General features: G+C 53.4%; 1 protein-coding gene across 1 annotated transcript in view; it reads right to left on the reverse strand.

Annotated features, from left to right (window-relative positions):
- The window catches only part of ELMO1 (engulfment and cell motility 1), a 227036-nt gene that overhangs the window by 187610 nt on the left and 15023 nt on the right, over window positions 1-24403 (reverse strand). The window contains exons 4-5 of the mRNA XM_044676775.1: window positions 3694-3744; window positions 954-1123 (exon numbers count right to left, since the gene is read on the reverse strand). Of these exons, the coding sequence (XP_044532710.1) occupies window positions 954-1123; window positions 3694-3744 (221 nt within the window). The remainder of the gene's footprint in view (window positions 1-953; window positions 1124-3693; window positions 3745-24403) is intronic.

Genomic DNA, 24403 nt, shown 5'->3' on the forward strand with positions numbered 1-24403 from the left:
GGCCTGCAAGGCTAAATGTTTTCCTTGGAACTGTCCGTGCTGATGTCGGGATTCAAACCCGACTCTTTCTGGCAGCAAGTCCGTCACCCTAAGCCTTCTGCCAGGCCAGCCCGGACAGAGACTTTGGGGCTCCACAGGGACTGATTCAGGAAATGAAGCCAGATGGCAGCAGATGATAATGGTCTGAGCAGAAAAGGGGGGCCTCCATGCGGAGTCGACCCTGGAGAGCTCCAACAGGCTCCCGTGGGGACATAGAGACCCACACGAATGAGGATGGGCAGGCCTAGGAGAGGGCTAAATCACGGAAAGTTTCCCTAAAAATCGAGTGAGGGGAACGGGCCTGGGGAGCTGCTCGAGAGAGCTGAGGTCTCTGGGCCGTGTTCTGAAACGGGGCCAGTGCCAAGGGCCGGGCCAGCCGGAGAACGGCGAAGGAGGGAGTCCTGTTTCATCGGGCGATCTCCTTTCAGAGCTGGAATCAGAGACGGCAGGGAGGCACCCATGACCTGATTTTCCCTGCTCCCGATGCCTCCTCTTTGGCCCTCTCTGGCTGGCACACGCCCGCTCCCCCTGGGCCTCAGAGGTTACTGTAACCCATCAGGGTCTGCCCACTGAAAACCCTGAACTTGAACCACTTCGGTCAAACTTCGGGTGCAAAAGCACCAGGCGAGCCCACGGGAGACGGGGCTGAAGGGGCTGCAAGGCAGGGGGCCGCGAGAGCCAGCTGGGAACAGCTTGTGAGAGCTGACTGAAATGTCCGCTGTGACCATTTAAGCCTCCGGAACTGGCAACTGCTCCAAAGTGGGGCTCAATGGATCGTTTAAGCTTAACGAAGTGACGGAGACAACGTTAATAACCTGACTGACCCGGAGAGCTGGCTGTTAAACCCTGCCCGACAAAGTCCCCCAAAGCCCAGGGAGTAGCCTCAGCGAGGGGGGCCCGACTCATCTACTTACTCAGTCCCGCTTTCCACCATCTGGGTGAGGAGAGAAATGCCATCCAGATTGATGAACTCCTGGGCAAACGTGATGTCCCGGGAGTAGCTGGCTAGATCTTTCAGGGCCTCCAGTTTGGCATCCATGCTTGAAGACTGGATCCTCTCATGGAGCTGCTGGGCATTTTGAGCCTCCCCAGGAACAAAAAGGAACACAAAGACAAACTCACAAAGGGGGTCACAGAGGTGCCACCTGGGGAGCAGCTAAACCAGATCCAGGCCTTTGGTCATCCCGTTAACCCTGGGCAGGGCAGGGCAGGGCAGAGCTCACCCTCCTGATTTCAGTCCTGGGCCTTCCCACCGAGGTGTTTCAGTGGGGGGGAGGGGGGAAGGTAAAAAGACTTTGGCAGGTCGCAGAGGAAGGGCGAGGGGGAGATGGGGCCTCTGGGAGCCTTATACCATCTCCCAGTCCCCTGACTTACTTGGGAGTGGGCTAGGCTCACTTAAAAAGAACCCCAATTCCCGGATGCTATAGAACTCCTATAAATGGGCTTCATGAGCTTAACAGCTGGTCCCCCCCCTTCTCGGGGTCTTCTGGGCCCAGGCGGGCCATACATGCAGAAGGCAGTTTCCATAGCTACCGAGCTAGTGGCTTTCTCTCCCAGAAATGCTCTCACGCCTGACCCTCTCCTTCACAAGCACACTAACTGAGGGAGATTCCAAGCTGTACCTTTGGACACTCCTCCAGCCAAGTCTGGAATCCTTCCCATAAAGTATCTCCATTTGGCTGGAAGGGGGAGGGGGATCTGCATCCCGTCAGAGCAGCCCCATTCCTTCTGGTTCTTCGCTCACCCCCCCCCCCACCAGGACATTCTGAATCAGCGTTGGGGGCAGGGAAGAAAGCCCAAGAGAGCCGGGAAGGAGGGAAAAGGAAAGGGAAGTCAAACTACCCAAGGCCAAGCCTCCGAAGAGAAACTGCCTGGTTTGGGAGTCACCCTGTATGGTGAGTCCCTTCCCCTTCCTGGGCTTCGCTCTCCTCGTTGGCCTGGATTCAGTGGCCACTGTGGCCCCTTCCAGCTCAGCGTCTACATCCAGTGAGCAGCTGCTGAAGTGATCATCCGAGTCAAAGGCCCAGCAGCAGCAGCAGCAGCTGACACACCTCTGCCAGCAGCCCGCGTTCTCGGGGAGACGCTGCTTTTCTCATCGTGACCCCCAGAAGGTCCGTCAGAGAAGCCTGTGCTTGCCGCTTTGGTTAGGCTCACCACAGTGAAGGATGAGGGATCGATCACCCTGGTCAGCCCCGCCGGGAATGCCTGAGCCTCAGACCTGAGAGAGGGCCTTAGGGGCCATTTACATGGAAAAAGAGGGGGTGCTAATAAGTCAGGCGGGGCTCCGGAGAGATCTACAAATCAGGCTCTGGAAGAGCCCCGGGAGCACTGGGCAGGAGCACTGGGCTGGCATCTGGATTGCAAATGCCAAGCCTGCTCTTCGCCAACTGGAAGACTAGAGGCGAAGCAGTGAGCCTTTCTGACTATTGGGTGTCTCATGGGGTTAAGAGCTAGATGGAGCCTTCAAGCATGTCTGGCCCAACTGTCTCATCTTAAAGAGGAGGAAACTGAGGCCAGAAATGTTGAGGTAAATGCAAGTACTAAGTATCAACACTAGGATTTGAACTCAAGGCCTCTGACTCCGAAGAGATGGTTATATGCTTTGTAAAATGGGAAGAGGGGGACCTGCACCATTGCCCCCTGAGGGGGTTGTGGGTCCATATCACTGGGGTCAAGAGAGTGCAGAAAGTAGGCCCGGGTTTGTGTTGGAAGAAAAACAACAATATAATAGCATAGGATCCTAGTCATGGAGTTAGAAGGGACCTTGGAGGCCACTGCGCTCCCCTCTTCTTACAGTAAAACTGAAGCACAAGGAGGCTGATAACTTGTCCAGACTCCCAGAGTTGGGAAGTTTCTGAGGCAGGATTTGAACCCAGGTTTTTATGTCTCCCCGCCCAGGGCCCCATCCCGGCCCTGGCTGCCTCTCTGAGTACACAGACACAAGGGCCTCCCTGGGGTGAATACAGTAAGGAAGTATTTCCAAGTGAAGGGGTCAGGCAGGGGCAGCTGTGGAAGTGATGGGCCATTCCGAGGCCCCTGGGAGCCTTGTGGGGCAGCTCTCCCTTGAGGAGTCGGCAAATTGTTTTCCATTCTCTCTCCACCACCGGGGAGAATGGATCAGCACTTTGGAAATCCCCTTCCAAAGACATCAGTCCTATGACAGTTACTGACCAAGGCCCAAAGGACTCCTGGGTAGGACTCCAGACTTAAGCGGGCAATGAGAGGTGCCGCCTCACTCTGTCGTAGCCTACATGGCCAAAATCTAGACTCCCGTCAGGGTCAGAGGCTTTGTAGGGCTTGGGACTGACTGGAGTCAACCACCAAGGGTCTGCGCCCCTCTGGACGCTGGGACTCGTTTCAGAAGCTACTGAACTCAAAACAGGAGAGGAAGAGGAGGAAGGTGGAGAATCCCCTTCGAATCTCCGCCACCAAATCCTCTGTTCTCACGGGGGAACAAGCTCGTCAGCTGAAATGGAAAAGGAGGCAACACGTGTCTAAGAGAACTTTGGAAGGAAGACGCCTTAGGAGCTTTGGCTTCCACAGTTTCCCATGGGCCGTCTGACCATCAAGGCAGCCTTTGGAAGGGGAGGGGGGGGGGCAGAGAGCAAGCCAAGAGCCAGGAACAAGACAACAACAAGCTCACGACCAACTCACTGGTGATGTGGCCAACCGCAGAATAGCTCCGTTTTTTATTTCGTTGCGATTCTGAAAAAGAAAAAGAAGGTTTTTGGAATGCATCCCACAAGGCACCTGGATCCATAAGCACCTGGCCCAGTCTGTCTGCTGACTCTTGTTTAGGTCCTTCCAATTCTAGGACAAACCTCCATCAAACAGCCAAATAACCAGCATTTCCTGCGTGCCTGCTCTGGGCTAGACACTGAGCTGAGGCCTGGAGATATAAAATTAAAACAAAAAAATCCCTGCCCTCTAGAGGACATTCTACCAGGAAATAAGAGCCCATATTTGTATGGGGGCAGCTAGAGGGCACGGTGGATACCTCTCTACATCTATGACCTCACGTGGCACGAGCTGACGGGTATACAGATCCTCCCTAGGCCTCAGTTTCCTCACTTGTATGTGATGGAGCTGGCCTGGGTAGCCTCTGAAGTCCGCCTCCTACGGAGAGCCTTCCCCAGTGCCATGAATGCTAGTGACTTCTCTCTATTTTATTTTCAACTTACCACGTATGTCTCCTGATTGTACACAGTTCAATTAGGTCACCATTGATTAGACTCCGACGGTGTGCCAGGCACCATGCTAAGGGCTCCGGGAGAGCAGAGACCTCAGTCTTTTGTCTTTCTTTGTATTCCTGGGGCTCAGAGCAGTGCCTGGCACACAGCAGGAGCATATTAATCAGTGTTTGTTGACTGACTGACTGACTGACTAGAAGGAGTCGCCATGCTAAACAGAGTGCCAGGCCCCCAAGAGCTCCCATTCTGGGTTACTGGGGCTGAACCAGAGACATGCCTGCACTCGACTGAGAAGGCCCTTCTACAGTGCCCAGCACACGGTCCTCTGCTTGCTGACCTCCACCGAGGAGGAGCCTCTACATCCCAGGGCAGCCCATCCCCTCCTGGACAGCTCTGAGGGGGAGGAGGCTTTCCCATGCCACCATACTTGTGCCAAGTAGGAGAAGCCTTATCCCTGCGCCACAGGATGGGCCATTCAGCAAGAACTATCAGGTCCTGCCAACATCATCTCTTCCCAGCTAAATACCACCAGCACCAACTACCAGGTATGGCTGTCACAGTCTTAAAGACCCCCGAAGCCAGGATGTACCATTCTTGCAAAAAGAGAGACACGACAGCCAAGGGCAGCCCAAGTTTGACTGTTAAGTGCATGAGTGAGTGGCAGAGGAGGGCCAACCAAAGTAGTGAGCCCGCTTCAAAGACGGAACCAAACACATTGAGACAAAGAGATACTGGGAAGGAAATGGACCCACGTGGGAGGCCGATGATTCTGAAAGCATTATTGGGTCATTTCCCAAGATATCTGAAGGAGGGCACAATACTGAGCCAGAGGAAAAAATAACAGAGTATCATCATGCCCCAAAAGACCACGGAGAGGCCGCTGCTGGCTACTGGCAGATCGATTTCCATATTGTTTTAAAACCCTCACCTTCCCTCTTAGAATCAATACTGTGCAATGGTTTCAAGACTGAAGAGTGGTAAGGGCTAGGCAATGGGGGCTAAGTGCCTCGCCCAGGGTCACCCAGCTAGGAAGTATCTGAGGCCAGATTTGAACTTGGGACTGGCTCTCCATTCACTGAGCCACCTCACGGCCCTATTTCCATATTTCTATAAAGCCTCAGGAGAAGGGAATGTAAAAAGACAGGACTATATGAGAATGATCTCCTCCAAAAGGCTCTGAAGTCAAAGCTATACTGACAGATGGATGAACAAATTTTTATTATATTACATTAAAAAGCTTTTGTACAAACAAAACCAATATAACTAAGATTAGGAGGGAAACAACAAACTGGGAACATTTTTTTATAAGAAATTTCCCTGATAAAGGTCTCATATCTCAGATCTATAGAGAACTAAGTCAAATTTATAAGAATACAAGCTATTTCCCAATTGGCAAATGGTCAGAGGATATGAACAAGCAGTTTACAGATGAAGAAATCAAAGCCACCAATAATTACATGAAACAAATGTTCCAATCACTCTTTTTTTTTTTTTTTAACCCTTGTACTTCAGTGTATTGTCTCATAGGTGGAAGATTGGTAAGGGTAGGCAATGGGGCTCAAGTGACTTGCCCAGGGTCACACAGCTGGGAAGTGGCTGAGGCCGGGTTTGAACCTAGGACCTCCTGTCTCTAGGCCTGACTCTCACTCCACTGAGCTACCCAGCTGCCCCCCCCCCAATCACTCTTGATTGGAGAAATGCAGATTAAAACAGCATTGAGGATACCACCTCACATCCAGCAGATTGGCTGATATGACAGTAAATGAAAGTAGTAAATGTTGGAGGGGATGTGGCAAAATTGGGACATTAATGCATTGCTGGTGGAGTTGTGAATGGATCCAACCATTCTGGAGGGCAATTTGGAACTAGGCCCAAAGGGCTGCCTGCCATACCATTGCTGGGTTTCTGTCTCAAAGAGATAATAAGGAAAAAGACTTGCACAAAAATATTCATAGCTGCACTCTTTGTGGTGGCAAAAAATTGGAAAATTCGATTGAGGAATGACCGAACACATTGTGGTATCTGCTGGTGATGGAATCCTATTGTGCTCAAAGGAATAATGAACTGGAGGAATTCCATGTGAACTGGAAAAAACCTCCAGGAACTGATGCAGAGTGAAAGGAGCAGAACCAGGAGAACATTGTACAGAGACGGATACATTGTAGCACGATCAATGTAACTGAATTTGCTACTAGCAGCAATGCAATGACCCAGGACAGTCCTGAGGGACTTAGAATGCTACCCATATCCAGAGAAAGAACTGTGGGAGCAGAAATGCAGAAGAAAAACATATAATTCATCACTTATTTATATGGGTCTAGGATTGGGGGTTTTGGGGTTTAAAAGATGACTCCATTACAAAAATGAACACTATGGAAGTAGGTTCTGAGTGATCATATATATAAAACCCAGTGAAGCTTGTCAGCTGTGGGAGGGGGAGAGAAGAGTGGAGGGACACAAAAATCACATAACCATGAGAAACTTGTGTGTAAATATGTTACTGGAATAAAAAAAATTTAAAAACAAATTTAAATGACTAATATGGATGTATGTTTGCATGATAATACACGTATAACCCTCATCAAATTGCTTATCATCTCCCAGATGGGGGAGGGAGACAGTTTGGATCCTGTAACTTCAGAAAACTTATGTGGAAAATTGTTATGACAGGTAATTGGTAAAATAAAACACCTTTGCCCCCCCCCCCCAAAAAAAAGTAGAAATCGACTCTTGAGGAAGGCCAGCCTCAGGGTCCCTCCTCCCACTGTGTCCTGCTTCCCTGCACATGATGAGACCAGGAGATTTCTCAGCAAAGGCAACAAGACAGCTTTGTTCTACCATCCCGTTTTTTAGAGAGGGGAGAGATGGGAGCTTGATGAGGGTGTTTGCCTTTGCCCAGACCTGCAATGGAATAGGGATTCCCTGTGGACGGGGAAGGCATCCAGATAGTCATCCTCATGGAGGAGAGAGAGTCGAGTCCCCCCAAACCAGAGGACGCCTAAATGGGCTTCACGGGCCTAACGAGCCATCTGGGGAAAACAAAATGGAGGCCGTGCCGTCCGACGGGCGGTCTACCGAGTTAGACCATCTCTGGATGAGTCGTGGCCGGGCACGGTAGATGGACAGAAGTGGGCAGAGCTCGCGAGCGAGAGCGTGGCAGAAATGCCACAATGCTTCCGGTGCTGCTGCCCAAGTCCGTCTTTTCGTTTTTAAGGTTTGTAGGGAACAAAATGAAATATGGTGAGAGACAATTAGGCTTGCTTCGTAACGGTGACGTTTAAGTTCATTTTGAGGCATAAAACATCACAGATAAAGACGGCGTTTTCTGTAAACGTCCCGGCAGGTTTTCCGTCACTCTTCATAAGGGAACGAGGTTGCCCAGTGGAGAAAGCTCGGGACTTGGAGTCAGGAAGACGCAAGTTCAATCTGTGCCTCAGACACTTATTAGCTGTGTTACCCGAGTCATTTAGCCTCTCTCAGCCTCCGTTTTCTTAGCTGTAAAATGGGGATAACAACACCTAAATCACAGGCCTGACTGATCATCCAGTGCGAAAACCCAGAAAGCCCTTTGCAGACGTGAGGCCTCTGGGTACACCCCAGCTGTGGGTGAGTCTCCCCTTCAGGCGTCACAGTCCGATGTGGGAGGGTACAAAGTACATACAGCATAGAGGTGCCCGAACCCCTGAGCCCAGTGGTCTCCCCCCACTAGGACTTCGGCCATTCGTCCCCATTTCTGTTTCTCATCTTCGTGTAGCCGCGAGGGGGCCGCGGGCAGAGCTCTGGCTGTGTCTCCTCCACCCTCCTCTGAGCATCAGAGCATTCCATGACACTGACAGGAACCTCTCCCTTGTGTTGGAGCCTTTCCAGAAAATAAACAAACTAAAAGTTCCATTAACAAAGGCCGTGCTCGTGCGGCTGGAAGAACCCGGGGGATCGCAGAGTAAACACAATTTCTGTAGCCCCGGAGGGCGATGAGGAGGGCGATGAGGAGGGCGGTGGAGGAGCAAAGCGACTATTTAAACCCTCACCTTCCTCTCAGAACCGGTTCTGCGTTGTTCCAAGGCAGAAGAGAGCTGAGAGCTGGCCAGTGGGGGTGAAGTGACTTGCCCAGAAGTGTCTGAGGCCAGATTTGAACCCAGGACCTCCCATCTCCAGGCCTGGCTCTCCATCCACTGAGCCACCCAGCTGCCCCCAAAATGATGTTTTTAGTTTTTTACTCGAGCATAGACAATATTTATCCCTATTAAGAGTTTATCATGTCCCATTCCTGCCCGTTGCTCTGAGGATGCCGATTCCACACGTCCCACCTTCATTCTATGTGCAGGGGTGCCGGGCAAGGCCCAGGACCCCCCAATCCCTCGGGCCCTGCGGCAGGGACCTCCCTCTCCCTTCCTGCGGAGATGGCTCCACTAACAACTACTTTTAAAGATGGACGAACGCCAGGGTGAACACAGACCCTGAGCAGGACCAGAGGGGGAAAGAGAAAGCATTCAAGGAGAGGATTACAGACTCGTTCTGTGAGTAAACTGAGGCTCACAGGGAGGTCGCACGGCTGCTTAAGTCACAGCTTTTAAGCCGGGAGGGATTCTCAGGTCTCACTTTGGGAAGGAGAAAATGGTGAAGCCCAGAGGCTAAATAGCTCGCCCCAGGTCACCCAGATGGGAAGACTGAGGCATGATCTGAACCCATGTCTTCCAGATGCCTGGCCCCCCACTCAGTCTCTCTGAGCCCCAAATCACAGCTGAGCGCAGAGACTGAATTGGAGGAGAACAAAGAGAAGCCCAGAATTCTTTGAGGCCTCCGAGGGACAAGAAGAGCCAGAAATGAAGTCCAGCCCGGGTGCCGGGACGCCCATCCCCAGAGGATGGCTGGGGGCTCCAGGATACCATTTCTGGCCCTCAGAGGAGGACGGAACAGCTGCCCAGCCCGCTGCATAGTTGAGGTGGGGGCCGTCCGCTGGAGGCCATCATTACACAGCTGGGGCACTGGCGCGCTCGGGGAGACGGTCATTAGGGGCTCAGTGTGGCTGCCCAGGGAGCACCGTGCCAAGAGGGGAATGAGTAGGTCGGAGGCCCAGCTCTTCAGATGAATTCAATCAGCCTCACCCTCTAATTTACTCGGGCTCAGGGCACGCCAGAGACACGATTGCAAAATGACGGCGTGAGGAGGAGATGCTGTCTGGCTGCTGCCCGTGCCCCGAGCGGCCTCTGCAGGCTGACCCCACGGCCCATGGGAAGGAAGGCCCCCAGACCCACTCCAGCCCTCCCTTTGCACAATACAAGAGAGGCAGAGGGGTTAGGGCCGGGGGGGGGGACCCCCTCCTCCGGGATCCTTGCCCTGGCCGGGAGACAGAGGCCCCTGGGGTGCCGAACGGCCCCGGAGGAGGGACACTTACCAGCACGGGAACACACGCTGAATGACTCCCTCAGACTGCAGAGACGCTGCAGCCTCTGGGGAAGGAGGGCAGAGGCTGGTTTGAGCCCAGCTTCTGGGTCTGTCCTTAATTGACTGGGTGACTAGGGACAAGTCATTTCTTTCCTCATCTCTGAAGCGGGAGGGCTGCCCTAGATCATCTCTGGCCTTCGAGGTGGGAGCCGCTTCCTCCATCCTCAGGTGACGAGTTCCACGTTGAAAATGGTCCAAGAACTCCGAGGCCTCTCCGAATGCCGGACAAATTTGTCCCTGGGTTTGGCCATTCTCTTGGGGCTCCGAGGGAAGAAGGTCCCCCTCGTGGGGTGCAAGCTCTTCATCTGGAAGCCATTTCAAGGCTCTCGCCCTCTCGCCTTCCGAACAAGGAAGCTGAGGTGCTCACCCACGTGGCAGGTCTTGGATTTGTTCTAGACCACTGTGGGGAGGCATTGGGAGCCTCCCTCGGCCCAGCTCAGGTCAGCCTGCATTGCCAAGGTTGAAAAGGAGACGAAGAATCAGTCCGAAAGGGGTTCTCCGCTGCCGGAAATCGCCTTGTTCGAGAACCCCTCCACACTGGAAGGGACATTTCTTTCAGGAAACAGATGGGGCTCTGGGCTGGGGGCTCCATTAAAGAAGCAGGACCCGGCACGGCACTCACCCCATTACCATAAACATGAGGGGCCAATCATGGCCCCTGGAGGCACTGGAGAAAATGGAGGGACCCCCTGGCTACCCCCATGAGGAAGTCATACATGGCTCATCTGGACTCCCTCGTCCAACCCCTTAACTCTTCTCACGGCAGCCAATTCTTGCCCAGAAAGGGGCTGCCGATGCCATCCCAAGTCCTAAAGCAGGGACTCAACCCTCCACCTTCTCGCAGAGGCTGGGCTTCCGGCCTTGATGTCAGGAGAGCCTTTTCCCAGCCTGGCAATCGGTACTCTAGAGCTGCAGGGCCATGCCGCTTCTTACCGTCCCCCCAAGCCTCGGTGTCTCCATCTGTAAAATGGAGATTAAGTACCTCTAGTCCCTCCCTCCCAGAGCTGCTGCCCATAACATAACTGGTTGTAAGCTCCCAGCACGGGAGAGGAAGGCCAGTTATTCGTCCTCCCCATCCCAGGCCCACCACGAAACGCCATTCACCACGACGAGCCTCACACCAGTCCTTTCAAGGGGCTGCGGCATGGTGGTGAGCAAAACAGATTCTATATGGAACAGGAACCCCTCCGCTCCATCGGCAAGTGTTCAGGAGGAGCCTAATATGTGCGTGACTCGGCCGGAAATACTGTGGGGAAATGTGAGCTGCAGGCAACAAAGGCGAAGATGATGAAAGAATGGATGAAAACGTCGGCGGCTCCCTGGATGCTGCCCCCCCCCCCCCCGGCCACTCAAAGGAAGCCCTCTCTGGAGAATGCCCCTTCGGGCGCTGCGCTTCTTAAGGGAGCTGGAGCTCTGCGGCTCGGAGGCTGCTCGGATCATCTGAATGCATTTTGCAGAAAGATTCCGGGAGGCCTCCCTTTCCCCGCCTGCACCGGCTCGGCCCCCTCATCAAAGCAGACGATCATTCTGCGGCCAGACATCCGCAGCGCAGTTTGTCCCATTCTCCGGCCCAAGAGGCGAGGGCCCGGCTTCTGTCCTGGGCGCGCGTCCAGGAGAGGTGATGTGGCCTAACTTTGCAGAGGACACAGCCCAGACGAGGCTCTCGCTGCAAAGGGAAGTGTTTATTTGACTAAGCTGGAGCCAAACCGTGCTTCATTCTTCCCCTCCGTTATTTCATCATCTCCCCAGATTTATTTCAGATGAGAAACCTTCTGTAGGACTGGCTGCATTCTCTCCAAGACTTCGGCCTGAATGAAATCCCAGGGAGGCCGGAGGAAGTGTACTTGTTGCTAGGTTACAGTGGAATGTCCCTGGCAAGAGAGAGGGGGGCAGCGGTTTGGGGTCCGTGGATGTCTCCACTGCCAGGAGTTATCAGGCTCCCAAAGCATACAGGGCGAGCAAGGAGATGGGCTCAGGGACTAGAGGATGAGCACCGTCTTTCAAGCGGCCACAGAATTAAGATGGAAAAAGAAACTGTGTTCGTTAAAATCACTTGGGGTTCTATTTAGAGGTATTTGGGGCTCATCTGAGCATTAAGGTATGTAGATTATATGACAAACTTCCTGTGGACATTTTAGGGGACTTTGGAAAACTACATTTCCCATCATTCCTCATGGCAGACAGAAAGCGCGATGATGTAAGAGAAGGGATAAGACTCCTGGAGTCAGGAGGGGCGGTCTCTTGGGTTACCTGAGCCAGGTACGAAAGGTAATATGGCTGAGGCGATGTTGGAATAGGTTTCTTACAGGTGTGTGGTCGGTTTATCGCTATCAGCATGGCTTTTATTAAAATACAATTCTCCCTTTTAATCTCGGCCTTCGTCATTTTTAATAACAACAAAACCCCCCAGACAAGAGGCCTACCTTGGGGAGAAGGGCACGGGTTGAAGGCCTGCATTTGGCATTGATGTGCCAGAATTTGGCATCTCTTGGCCAGCCCCATCCATGACAGACTTCCATGCCCCACGAGAACACTGGCTTTCATCTCTGTCCTTTCTCCTTGCTTGTCTTTCTTTACTTAACTGAAGCCTGCTTTAAAAGCTCCCCGCATTTCAGACCCACGCGGGGTGAAGCAATTCTTTCCAGGACCGAAAGAACAGACTCCAGGAGCTTTGGGGCCTGCCAGTCCTCCCAGGAGAGCCGACTGACACTAACAACGAAGGGTTTCCACCTCAAAGACTCGGGAGTTTATTCTTTCCGTTGACTCCCATGAAGTGTTGGGGAGAGAAAAGAGGAAAAACTAGAGTCGAACAATCTGGACACTGACAGTGACCAGAGAGAAGGGCTAGGCCAAGCCAGAGCCAGAGCCAGAGCCAGAGCCAGAGCGCACTGACTGCACTGACTCCCAGAAGAGGTCATCCAGCATCCAAGAGGAACAGGAGGGGGCCAAAGAGGACATAGTGGGAACATCCAGTGCCTGCCGATTTTATGGGCTGCTTATGTGTGAGCAAAGAGAGCGCGAGTGGACGGCACCGGCCCTGAGGAGGGAGGCAGGCAGGCCCCCCCGATGGCCCCAAACTCAGACACATTTACATGGGATCCTGCATTCACACATAATCTCCCTTCTGTTCTAAGCCGAGGAGCATGACAAAATGAAGAGAGGACTCGTCTCGGACAGCCTGGCAATGCGACCACGGAGAAGCTGTCCAATGGCTCTGGAACTCCACGAGGCAGGTCGGCTGTTGGCTGGTGTCCCACTGCGAGCTCCCTACATGGATGAAGCCAGGGGCCTGCATTTCTTAAAGCTTAGCCAGGCTCCCATAGGACAAACACAGGATAGAGAAGCTTTGGCTTTCATCATTCGGCTCCCTGAACCAAGAGTTTCCTGTCAAAACAGAGGCCCACCTTCTCCCCTGCCCAGCCTGAATTCAACTCACCCAGCATGGATAAAGCTTCTCTGGGCTCCTTGGTGACAAAGAGGTGACACCTAAACGTGACATAATGGCACCATTGCGCAGAGAAGCCAACATTTATTAAGCCCCTACTATGTGCCAGGCACCGAACCAAACTTTGGAGAAAAGACATATTTGCAGTCATGGAAAAAAAAAAAAAGCATTACATACGTGTGTGTGTGTGTGTGTGTGTGTGTGTGTGTGTGTGTGTGTGTAACGTACTCAGAAACTCCTAGATCTAGAAAATAGTTTCTAGAGCACCCAGTCAGTCTAGCTTCCTTATTTTAGGGATGGGAAGAGAGAGGCTCAGGGAGAGAAAAGTGGTTCCTCCCCAGCTCTGATGGCAGAGGTGGGACCAGAAGCCAGGGAGCCCTTCTTCTTCCAGGACAGCATGGCGAGCCAGACATGGGGGTAGTTTGAAACTCTGCCATGCTGAGGGACTTCTGAGAGAGGAGAAGAGGCCTGGCACATGGGGTGACTCTCAAGCTAATCCTTGGAGCCAGTGCCCACGGGAAATAGAGAGCACCTGTTACGTAAGACCCGGGGCCACAGGCACAGAGGGAGCAAGCGATGGTTCAGGCAGGAAAGCAGCACCCATCCCTGAGGCTCAGAGGGAGCATGGTGTATCGAGGATGGTAGAGGGGAGCCTTGAGGAAGTCAGTAAATGTGGCCTCGGCTCCTTTAGGGGCCTGGCCTTCTTCCTAGTAGCCTGTGTCCCAGCACTGGTACGATGCCTGTCATACAGCAGATGCCTAATAAATGCTTCCTGATGGAGCTGGGGAAGGGCTGTCTAACTATTCGGCCAAAGGAGGCAGGAGGATGAGACAGTCGGCCCCACCACTTCCCGGAGGATGGAGATGACGGAGACGGACGAGTTCCTCGCCCAGCCCAATGACATCCGGCATTTTCTAGCTCTCCAAGGAGCACTTAGGCATGATCTCATCTAGCCTTCGGGAGAGAGCGTAGCTTTCTGTGCCCACTTTGTAGATAAACAAACTGAGGCTCAAAGACAAAGAGTGATCTTCCCCGTGGTTGCCTCTAACAGGAAGATGCTGATAAATCGGCGAGGCTGCCGGCTTTGGAACCAGCCTCTGGGCACCGCGCCAGTCTTCAGTGTTCGTGGAAGGGGAAGGCAGGAGCGGAACAAGCTCTGCCCCCGCTCCTCAGTGGCCTTCCCTTCCTCAGTCAGACAAGACAAAGGGCAGCTCATTAGCCTCCCGTCACCCCAGGGCTAACCCCATCCCCAGGCGAGGACCATGTGCCAATGTTGAAATCTGAGCTGGGGGAGGCAAGGGCCAGGCTGTGGTCTAGAAAGCCGCCGTCCTGGAGACGAGAACTTCCAGGAAGCCTCCTTGGGTCACAGCCTCCCTTTCTAAGGGGTCGTCCAGTGGCCTTGGCAGCTGTCAGGAGTACCATCTCCAATGCAGCAGGGTGGGCATGCCCTCCCCCTGGAGCCCAAGTGGATCCATCCACTCGTTTATTCATTCTGCTTGAGTGCGGCATCATCCTAGGCACTAAGTGGGGACACGACCAAGAAACAAGTGACACTGTGTTTGGTGCCTGAGGACAGGTAGCTTGGCCACTTGCTACTGGTGTGACCTTGGACAAGTCACTTATACAATATGACTCTCAAGTTTCTCATGATGGAAAAGAGAAGGTTAGGGTGAGTTTCAAATAGCAGCCCCTGTTTTAGGCACTTTAAAGGAGACAAAGTCACACAGTGTCCTCTGCAGCATTAGGTGGGGCAAGTCTTACTCCTCTCCCCATTTCATAGAGGAGAAAACTGAGTCAGGTTAGCTCAGCTCCCCCAGGGGCAAATCTCAGAGCTTCTGCTTCCAAACTCAGAGCCCCTTCACTCTATCCTGCTGCCCCATGGCTCAGGGAAAAGAGTCCAGGTCCTAGAGCCAGAGATCCTGGATTCAAATCCTGCATGGGCTAATAAATGGCACAGAAAAGGCCTATACTACATTCAAGGTTCTGTGCTAGAGACCCAAACCAAAAAGCCCAACAGCCCCAGCTCTTGAGGGGCTCGTGCTCTCATCGGGGAGCCAACCCATAGAGAAGCGAACGGCAGTGGAGCCAACAGGGCGAAAGGAAGGGGAGATGCTGGGGAGTCCCCGTGGGCTGGTCACAAATTCGAGGCTTCCGTCATTAAGGGGACGTCAACAATCTCTCTCCCGGTACTTGGGGGTTGCCTGGGAAAGGGTTTCGGGGAGTCTTGGGTGCCTTCTGCCTGCAAAGATCTAAGAGCAGCTGATGGGGGAACAAGTCAGCCAACTCAAACTGGAGCCCCCGTAGGGGCCGATGGTGTTGTGTAGGTGGGCAACGTCCTTCAGGGGCTCTTTTAGGCTGACTTTATCCAGGCTGGTGCCGAGGACGGAGGCCTTTTCTTCCTTCCATGCCTGCACAGAAGAGGGAGGGCTTATGTCGTTGAGGCCCCAGGGACACGGGGGGGGGGGGGCAGGAGCTTCTTCACCCCGAAGAACTGTGCAAGTCACCCTCCACATATACGACCATCTTTCCCTGAGGTCAAACTTTATCAGCAACTTAACAAAATAACGATAATCTGAGCACACCGTAAAGCTCGTCTTTTCCCAACGTATTCATTAAAGCAGCGCCGGGCCTTTACTGGACGTGGATTCTCCTTTCGTTCTGCTGCCGTCAGACGGCTGCGTGACTTGGTGAGATAATCAGGACGATGTAATCATAGATTCAGAGCGGGAAGAGATCAACCTTCTTATATTACAGATAAGGAAACTGAGACTCGGAGCCGGGGCCAGTGACTGGCCCATGGCGTCATGGACGGCGAAGCGGTAAAGCCAAGATTTTACCTGCAGTCCGTCTGCTCCCAAACTGGCCACCTCCATTCTGCACCGTGTTGTTGGTCTAGTTCTTAAAGCAGCAAACGTTAAAATGTCATTAAGGCCTTACAGCAATTTTTTAAAAACGTCAGCAGGCCTGCAGAGTCACGGATTCTCTCGCATTCTCCCCTGGAACACAAGGATCTTTCAAAGCTATGTCTGAGAGCATAAAAGGAGGAGCCTGCCGCCTCCAGAGGCCAATTCCTCCAGAAGCGAGCTTTGACTGTCCTCCAGTCGAGGCACATTTTCTGTTCTCTGCCATCACGTCAACCCTCGCCCTTCGTTCTGTGCTTTGGGACCAAAGCAGAACAAAGTTGATTCTTCAAGTTTCTCCTGAGCTGTCTCTCCTCTCGGCAGAACATCCCTCTCCTCCTTCCACTAAGAGTCCACAATGGCGTACTTTCTCTCTTCTGGCTGCACTCCAACTTGACACCAGAACATCCTTCCAAAAAATGGGCACCCCAAACGCGACATCAACAAGGTGGCCTGAAAGGCCAGAAGACCCCCAAATCTCCCTTGTTGTGGACACTGGGCGGCTCTTAATACAGCTAAGAGAAATAAAACAATAAAGGCCCTACTCTCCCTTCTTGTTAATGTAAGTATCCAGAGAAATACTTCTCTTCTGTTCTATCCCATTAATCTTTGTGTTCTACTTATGCTATCATTATCTTTAATGCATTTTTGTTATTTCTATAAATTTTGTCTGATGCACTATTAAGCAAGTAATTTTAGTCTCCATCTAACACATTTAGCTATCATTTCCTTATCACTAATTTCACTGAAGTATGATAGATAAGGGAACTGAAAATTAATGCCTCTAATCCGTGATCAAGTTTTGAAATATCCACTGAATATTAAAAGTGACAGTGTATTTATTACTCTTCCTGCTTAATGTTTTCTTTTTTTAAACCCTAATATCTTTTTTATATATCCTTCTATATTAATTTTATTTGTTATGGGGCTAGGCAATAGGGGTTAAGTGACTTGCCCAGGGTCACACAGTTAGGTAGTGTCCGAGGCCAGATATGAACCCAGGACCTCCCGTCTCTAGGTCTGGCTCTCAATCCACTGAGCCATCCAGCTGCCCCATTGATGTTTTCTATATATCTTTGAAATTCACATTTTTTCAGCATACCATTCAGGGCTATAATTTCTCTTTGGCTTATTTCCTGTTTGATTTTTCATATCCTATTAGTGGGATTTTGAAGTTTCCCACTAGAACTGTTTTTATAACTGTGGAATTTCATACTATTCTCTTATGCAATTTATTTTCTCTATTTGAGATGTTATTTAGTGTTGATATTTGCTCAGTGCCAAGTTTCTCTAAGGATGAGTTGGAAATTGTGGGAAGAAGCAGCGTATTGAGAGCTGAGAGCTCAGATTCCCTGTAAACGCCCCAGTGAATCTCTAAAACTGCATCGCAGAGATCAGCAATAAAGATAGATAGAGGTAAGTGACTCTGTCCAGTCCAGGAATCCTGCTGATGCTCCATGAAAAGCAAACCGAATCGGGGGGAAGGGGCAAGGCATTTCTAAGCAGCCTGGACCCTCCTCAGGACAGAAAGCCAGACAGGCACCTGTTTTCAGGACCAGGGAGCCCATGGATGAGCCCAAGCAGCAGACAAATCTAGGCGAGCACCTGAGAAACCACATCGATGTAAAGAGTGCCAGGGCGGCCCACCCAAGCCACAGAAGCAGGCAGAGTCAGGCCGGGGAAGCTGCTGGGGCCCGACCCAATAGAAACCCATAAAGGGCCAAGGCAATACCTGGGAAGAAGCTGGGGGTCTGGCAAAGAGCTTGCTACTGGCCCAATGAATAGCCTCCAACAGGGACCTGTGAAACATCCCAGAGAGGATGGAGGAACATCAAACTCGGGTCAGAAAAGGGGCCCCAACAAGAACCCAAGGTGAGCCTCCAGAAGAATGAAGCCAAATTCAGGAATCCATATCGAAGCGGGAAATGGTCAGGGCCAGGACCCAGGACCCAGCAGGACATGCCCGAATCATTCCAGAGAATGGAAGGAACACAGCCAGCCTGCCTTCAGCCCTGAGCTCCTAGCCAGACAGGAGTAAACCAAAGAAAATGCTGGACCCTTCGGAGAAATACTGTGGATTGAGAGAAGCCCAAGAGGTACACTCAGAGACGAGGGAAGCCCAAGAAAAGCCCAGCCTGGCCACCAGGGCTGCAAAAGGTCTTGGGAAAAATAAAGGAAGAGACAGAATGTGATGTTCCATGAAATGATGGGTAGAGCTTGGAAGAAAAGGTGTCCAACCCAATAACTGGGCTCCCTGAACACCAGAACAGGCCACGGAGAAAGCACAAAGTCCATGAAACATCAAGAAACGTTAAAACAAAAATCACCAGACTGGGGGAGAAAAGACAAGAAAACACTATCAAGAGTGTCCCTCGACCCTGATCCACTCTTTTTCTCTCTGAATTCCACTTTGCTTGGATTTCCTGAGGGCAAATATTCCTCCGTCTGGCCATTTTCTTTCTGCATGTGTGTTTTTTGGTCTTGTCTTTACGGAGACATACAGAAATATCTCGGGGCATCTTCCACATGCTTTTAGGCAGGAGCTTTAGGTTTCTCTTGTTGCCACAGACTCTGTTACATTTTTGCTTTTTATAGAGAAATTCGAATCACTTACAATCAAGGCAATCCCTTTCAGATGGTGGCTTCTTCTGCCATCATTTCTCCTCTCCTATAATTTGGTTTTATCAACAAGGAATATTATCTAGTATTAACCCCATCCCAACCTTTGTGCGCGCGCACACGCACACACACACACAACGTGTCACTAAACACAATTCCTAAAATTTCCCTCTCCGAGGTCCCCCCTTCTCCTCCATCGCTTAAAGGAGGCCCATTGCTCTTGGATTCCCCATCAATGTTGCCCTCCTTTATTCTGGCTCTGTGAAGCTCATAAACAAACGATTACGAGACATAAGAACAACAACAGCCACTGTGTCGGGGGCCGCCACTGCGTGCCGGGCCACTGGGATTCGGGTGGGGCGGGGAAGGGGGCCGTGGTCAGGCCTGAGCTTCAGGAAAATGGCTTGAGTGACCGAATGGACGATGGACCGGAGGGAACCGAGCCTGGAGGCACGCAGACACACCAACAGTTGTTGCCACAGTCCAGGAGACGAGGGTGTCAAGGATGGGGCCGGAGGAGAGAAGGGGGCCTATTCGAGAGATGCTGCGGAGAGAGGCGAGATGGGCAGGCCTTGGTGCCATATTGGATGTGGGCGAGACGGCCGAGTCCAGGATGACTCCTAGGTGGGAGTCTGATGGCTTGGGAGGAGAGGGGAGCCCTCGACAGTAACAGAGAGGAAGAGGGCAGGGGATGGTCTGGCATTCGAGATAATGAGCCCCGGCCTGGACATACTGACAGCCATTTCTAGAAGCAGGTGGGGATGCGAGATGGCAGGTCAGCAGAGAGACGGGGCAAGAAAGGCAGGTCGGAGAATCCTCAGCACAGAGAAGGCGATTCAATCCCTGGAAGCGAAGGAGATCCCTCAGGAAAGCAGGATGGAGGGGGAAGAGAAGAGCATCCAGGACAGAGCCCTGAGGGACATCAATGGCTGAGGGATGGGATCTGGAGGAGAATCCAGCAAAGGGGACTGAGAGGGAGCTGTCAGAGAGGCTGAAGAAAGGATCCAAGCAGAGGGGGACCTCCGAGCCGCCGTTTTCTCACCTATAAAATGGGGATTAAAATGTTTCAGTGTTTCAGTGTTTCAGTGTAAAGGTGAGACAAGCTCTGGAGGGCACCCTTTGGGCCTGGTGCCAGGGTCACCGAAGAGAATCTGGGCATTCCTTTTCCTCTTTTTCCTTCATTTCTGCCTATGGTTTAGGTCTCCTGGGGGCCCCCCAAGGGCCACGGCCATTATTTGGTCCTGAGGACTCACAGATGAGAAGAATATTAATAACAAAAGCTGATGTTAATATAGAAAAGCAAACGCGGGAATGAGCTCCTTTGACCCTCCTAACAAGGAGCCTGCAGTGACTTTGGAGACCAAAGACCTGGGTTCAAACGTCACCCCTAACACTTACCAACTATTCAACCCTGGACACATCATTCAATGTCCCCGTGCCTCAGTTTTCTTATCTGTAAAACAGGGCGGGGGGGGGGGAACGACACAGAATTCTCCCCAGAGCAGCCTTTTATGGCTTCTGACTTTGTTTCTCTGCTTCCTGCCTGGTTTCTGTTTCTTCTGCCCGGATCACGCCCTCCTCGAGGCCATGGTGGTGGTGGGGGGGGGGGTGTCATTCCCTACGTGTGCACCCCAGTCCCTGGGTCAGGGGCTGCTCGGAGCAGACACCCGCACACACAGGCTTTGGGCGGACTGATCCTGAGGAATGAGCTCCAGCCCCACGAGGAGGTCTGGGGGCTCCGTGAGCATCTGTCCCAGGCTACCCGCCTACCAGGGGCACTGGGGCAGCCAGCGTGGGGCTTCTGCAGCCTCCTGGGGCCTGCAGGAGCAGCTCCCGGCTGCGCCCTTCCTGGCTGGGCTAGAGAACATGGGCAGAGCGTGATCTCTGATATTTCTCCTCTTTGCCCATCTCCCCGAAGCCCAGCCAGAGCGCTGGGCAATGCTGGCGGCACTCAGTGCCATGGAGTCAGCGTCCCGGGCTCCTGAGTCATGCCGGTGGCATGCGGGCATCCTGGCTCCCGCCCAGGCGAGTGACTCAAAGCCAGAGTTTTGCATCATGAAGTCATTCTCTGCTCTTTCGAGGCCTCTCAGGAGGCAGAGCAGCAAATGCGATCAACAATCGCCCTCTTCCTGCCCCAGACATCCCCCCGCACTGGGGCCCTTGAAGAGGCTACAGAGTTGCCTATGGACAGGGTCAAGGGCGGCCCAATGGAAGTGGTCTAATGACCCTAGAGAGCAAGTGGGGGACCCTGGAGGGAAGGAGGGAGCTGAACAGTCTCTGGGTCAGGGAGGGGGGCCCCGGCAGTGACCTGGCCAGGAAACCAGACCCGTCCCCCTTCCCGGGCCAGAGTCCCCCAGCCGGCTGCCCAGTGCTGCCCATTCATCGTAACCCGAGGACGGGACGAGACGTCCCTACTACCGAGGGCTCTCCTGCTGGCCGGCCCCTCGCTTCCATCCCAGCACGGAGCCGAATTCTCTGCATGGAAAGTTCTGCCTGGAAGCTGTGTGCCACCTGGGGGGCCCCCACCCCTGGGCAGGCTCTCCTTCCCCCCAACAGGACTTCCCTGAATTGTCCCCCCCTCGCTGTGGCTGGGGAGGCTGCGCAGTGTCCAGGCTCCCTCGGCCGGGCTGAGAGCGGCCAGTGTGGAAGACGGGAGGCCCGACGGGAGGCCCAGCGGGAGGCCCTGAGCTGGATCTGGGGGCTCCTATGGCGCAGGCCAGCCCTGCTGGGGCGGCAGAGAGAAATGAGCGCCCTTAGGAAGTGCCCGGGGGGGCCGGCACAGGACCCTCGCCATAACCCTGCCAGGAAGGCACGAGGATTATTCCTCTTTACAGGTGAGGAAATCGAGGCAGACACAAAGTAGGCGACCTGCCCAGCGTCACACAGCAAGTTCATGTCTGAGGCTGGATCTGAACTCAGGTCTTCCTGACTCCAGGTCTGGAGCTGTCCACGGTGCCACGCAGAGCCCACGATGAGGACAGTGACCTGGACTAGAGGGTTCACCGCAGCAGACCCTGACTGTGCCACTGAGTTTCCTTATCTGTGCTCCTGCCCAGCTGGGAAGGGACCGCCACATGCCTCCGGTCCTTCCCCACATTTGACAGAGGAGGGGACCCAGCTGGCTCACATTCATAGGGCAGAGGCAGGATTAGAACCCAGGTCCTCAGAGATCTTTCCTCCTCATGATTCTCTCCTAGGAATGGCAAGGTTTGAGTCTCTGCCCTCAGGCCCAGGGCATGGCACAGAAGATGTGCCCACGTGCCCAGGCACCACGCCATGCTCACCCCCCTGACAGACTGTGCGAGCGGTACGAGGGGAAGGCTGGAGGAGCCATGGAAGGCTTTCTGTAGGAAGAAAGCTTCAGCTTATCCCTGAGAGGGCCAGGGGTCAGGGGGGATCGTGGGAGCAAAAACACCCAGGAAATGCCCGGGACATCGGGCTAGCCAGAGGTGAGGCAGGAGAAGGGACCTCGCCCTCGGGGAGTCCTGAATTCGAGTCCCATCTCTGACCCATTCCCACTTTTCTAGGCAACTCTCCGAGCCCCAGCGTGTGGAGGGTCTCTAGCAGGGCACCCTGCGGCCAAGGAACCACCTTCAGGACCACCAGAAGGAAACTCAAGGGAACGGGAGTCAAGGTTCAAGGAGAGGCAGCTGGGGAAAAGCCTGGCGTCGGGTCCAGACCACCAGCTCCTGCCTTCCCAGAGGACACGATCAATCCATAAGTAAACAATGACTAAGGACCTACTATGTGCCAGGGCAGCTGGCAGGCACAGTGATAGTCAGGAGGACTCATCTTCCTCCAGCTTCAGCTGTGTGACCCTGGGCAAGTCACTTCACCCAGTGGCCTCAGTTTCTTCAACTGTAAAATGAGCCAGAGATGGAAATAGCAAAGCAGCCCAGTATTTCTGTCAAGAAAACCCCAAATAGGGTCATGAAGAGTGGGAGAGGCTGAAAAACAGCCCAACAACCACAATCCACATGCCAGGCACTGAGCCACACGCTGGGGATCCCAGGAGGCCAGAGCTGGTCTCTGTGCCTCCGAGCGGCCGGCGGTCCCTTCCCATCCTGTCCCTGAGCCATGGGACCCCTGGGGTGGGCTTCCACCGCCCTCCAGGGAGGCCGGAATTCTGTGGGGTCGTTTCTCCTTTTCCAGAAGGGGGAGCGAGAGGAGCCGCTCTGTTCATCCCTTCGCTTACTCCTTGGGGTTATTATGTGTACCCAGAGGCATCTGGGCAGGGGTCCAAAAGCCCATCCCCAGAGCGACAGCTAAGCAAAAAGGAGAAGAGGAGACGTGTTTACTCGAATGAACCCACCCCAGACCGCAGACAAGCTGGCCCGAAGCACAAGGCCAGCCCCGTTGGGGTAAACCGAACCCAGAAAGCTTAATTCTTGTTTTCTAAATCTGGATCCGGGTCCTGGGATGGTGTCGGCATGGCTCTCCCTGTGGGCATTCGCTCGCAGCCTCGTGCCTCGGGTGCCCATCGGGCGTGACCCTCGCCAGGGAGGAGGCCTGGAAACTAGCCGCATGAACGGCTGATGGGCTGGAGGAGGAGGAGGAGGCCCAAGAGCCAGCTCCGACCTCAGAGCTCTCCTGCATCGCTGCTGCTTCCTGCCCTTGCCCAACGGGCCTGGGAGCTCCTGAAGTGGGAGGCTGGGATCAAAGTGTGCCTCAGCTTTCCCATTTGGAAAATGAGGATGGGATAGCAAGGTGGCTCAGTTAAAGAGAGCCAGGCCTGGAGAGGGATTCAAATCTGACCTCCTAGCTATGTGACCTTGGACAAGTCATTTAACTCCCATTGCCTAGCAAGAAAGAAAAGAGTGTGCAGCTCCATGTAGAAGTTCACAGAATTTCGTGACTAGAAAGGGTCTCCTTTCTCCATCCCTTCCTGAGGACTCCCCCATTCTATAGCATTCCCCCTCTCCCTAGAATGATCAATCTGTCCCTACTGGAAGGCCTCCAGTAATGGAGACCCCCATCCCCCAAGCAGCTGTTCAGCCTTGAGTCAGCTCTAATTGGTAACATGACTTTCCTCACTTGAAACTGAAAACCTGCCTCTCTTCAGCTTCCCCCCTTGGCCTCTGGGGCCAAGCAGAAAACTGCTCATCCGCTCTCCAAATGGTGGCCTTTCGAGTGCTCGTGGGGTCTGAGGTCTTAGGCCGGCAGCCCAGGAGAAAGGCAGCAGCAGCCTCCCGGGAGGCCGGAGGGCCCAGGCCCTCACATCTGCTGCACTGCTCTGGAATCAAGGGAAGCCCATCCTTGGCCCGGCCTGGTCAAGGCCTCCAAGGGGACTGGGTGGTGGGAGCCCATCGGGACAGCGGGGAGATTGGGGCCAGAGAGGCAGGAGCCTACCCTGGGTGGGAGAGCAGAGGGACAGAAGGTGGTCTCAGGCCGGGGCCAGAGTCTCCCACTGGGCAGCCCGCCCCCCTTCCCCAGCCAGAAAGAGGAAGAAGCCTGGGCTCTGGACACCAAGACAACACAGAGGCTTCTCTCCTCGCTTCTGTCTGGTTCTGCTTTTAAAAAGGAACCAGCTCCGACTTCTCCCCTCCCGGCAGGAATAAAGATACAAACATGAATAACAACAAGAGCTAACACTGCTAGAGTGCTTTAACGTTTGCAAACAGCATCTCCCTTTTTACCCTTACATAACCCCGGGAGGTAGGTGCCACCATGCCCCCCATTTTGCAGTTCAGGAAACCGAGGCAGACAGAGGTGAAGCGACATGGCCAGAGTCCAGGCAGGAAATGTCTGGAGCGCATTTGAACTCA

The sequence above is a fragment of the Gracilinanus agilis genome, chromosome 1, assembly GCF_016433145.1.
Source record: "Gracilinanus agilis isolate LMUSP501 chromosome 1, AgileGrace, whole genome shotgun sequence".
In the NCBI taxonomy this organism is placed as follows: Eukaryota; Metazoa; Chordata; class Mammalia; order Didelphimorphia; family Didelphidae; genus Gracilinanus; species Gracilinanus agilis.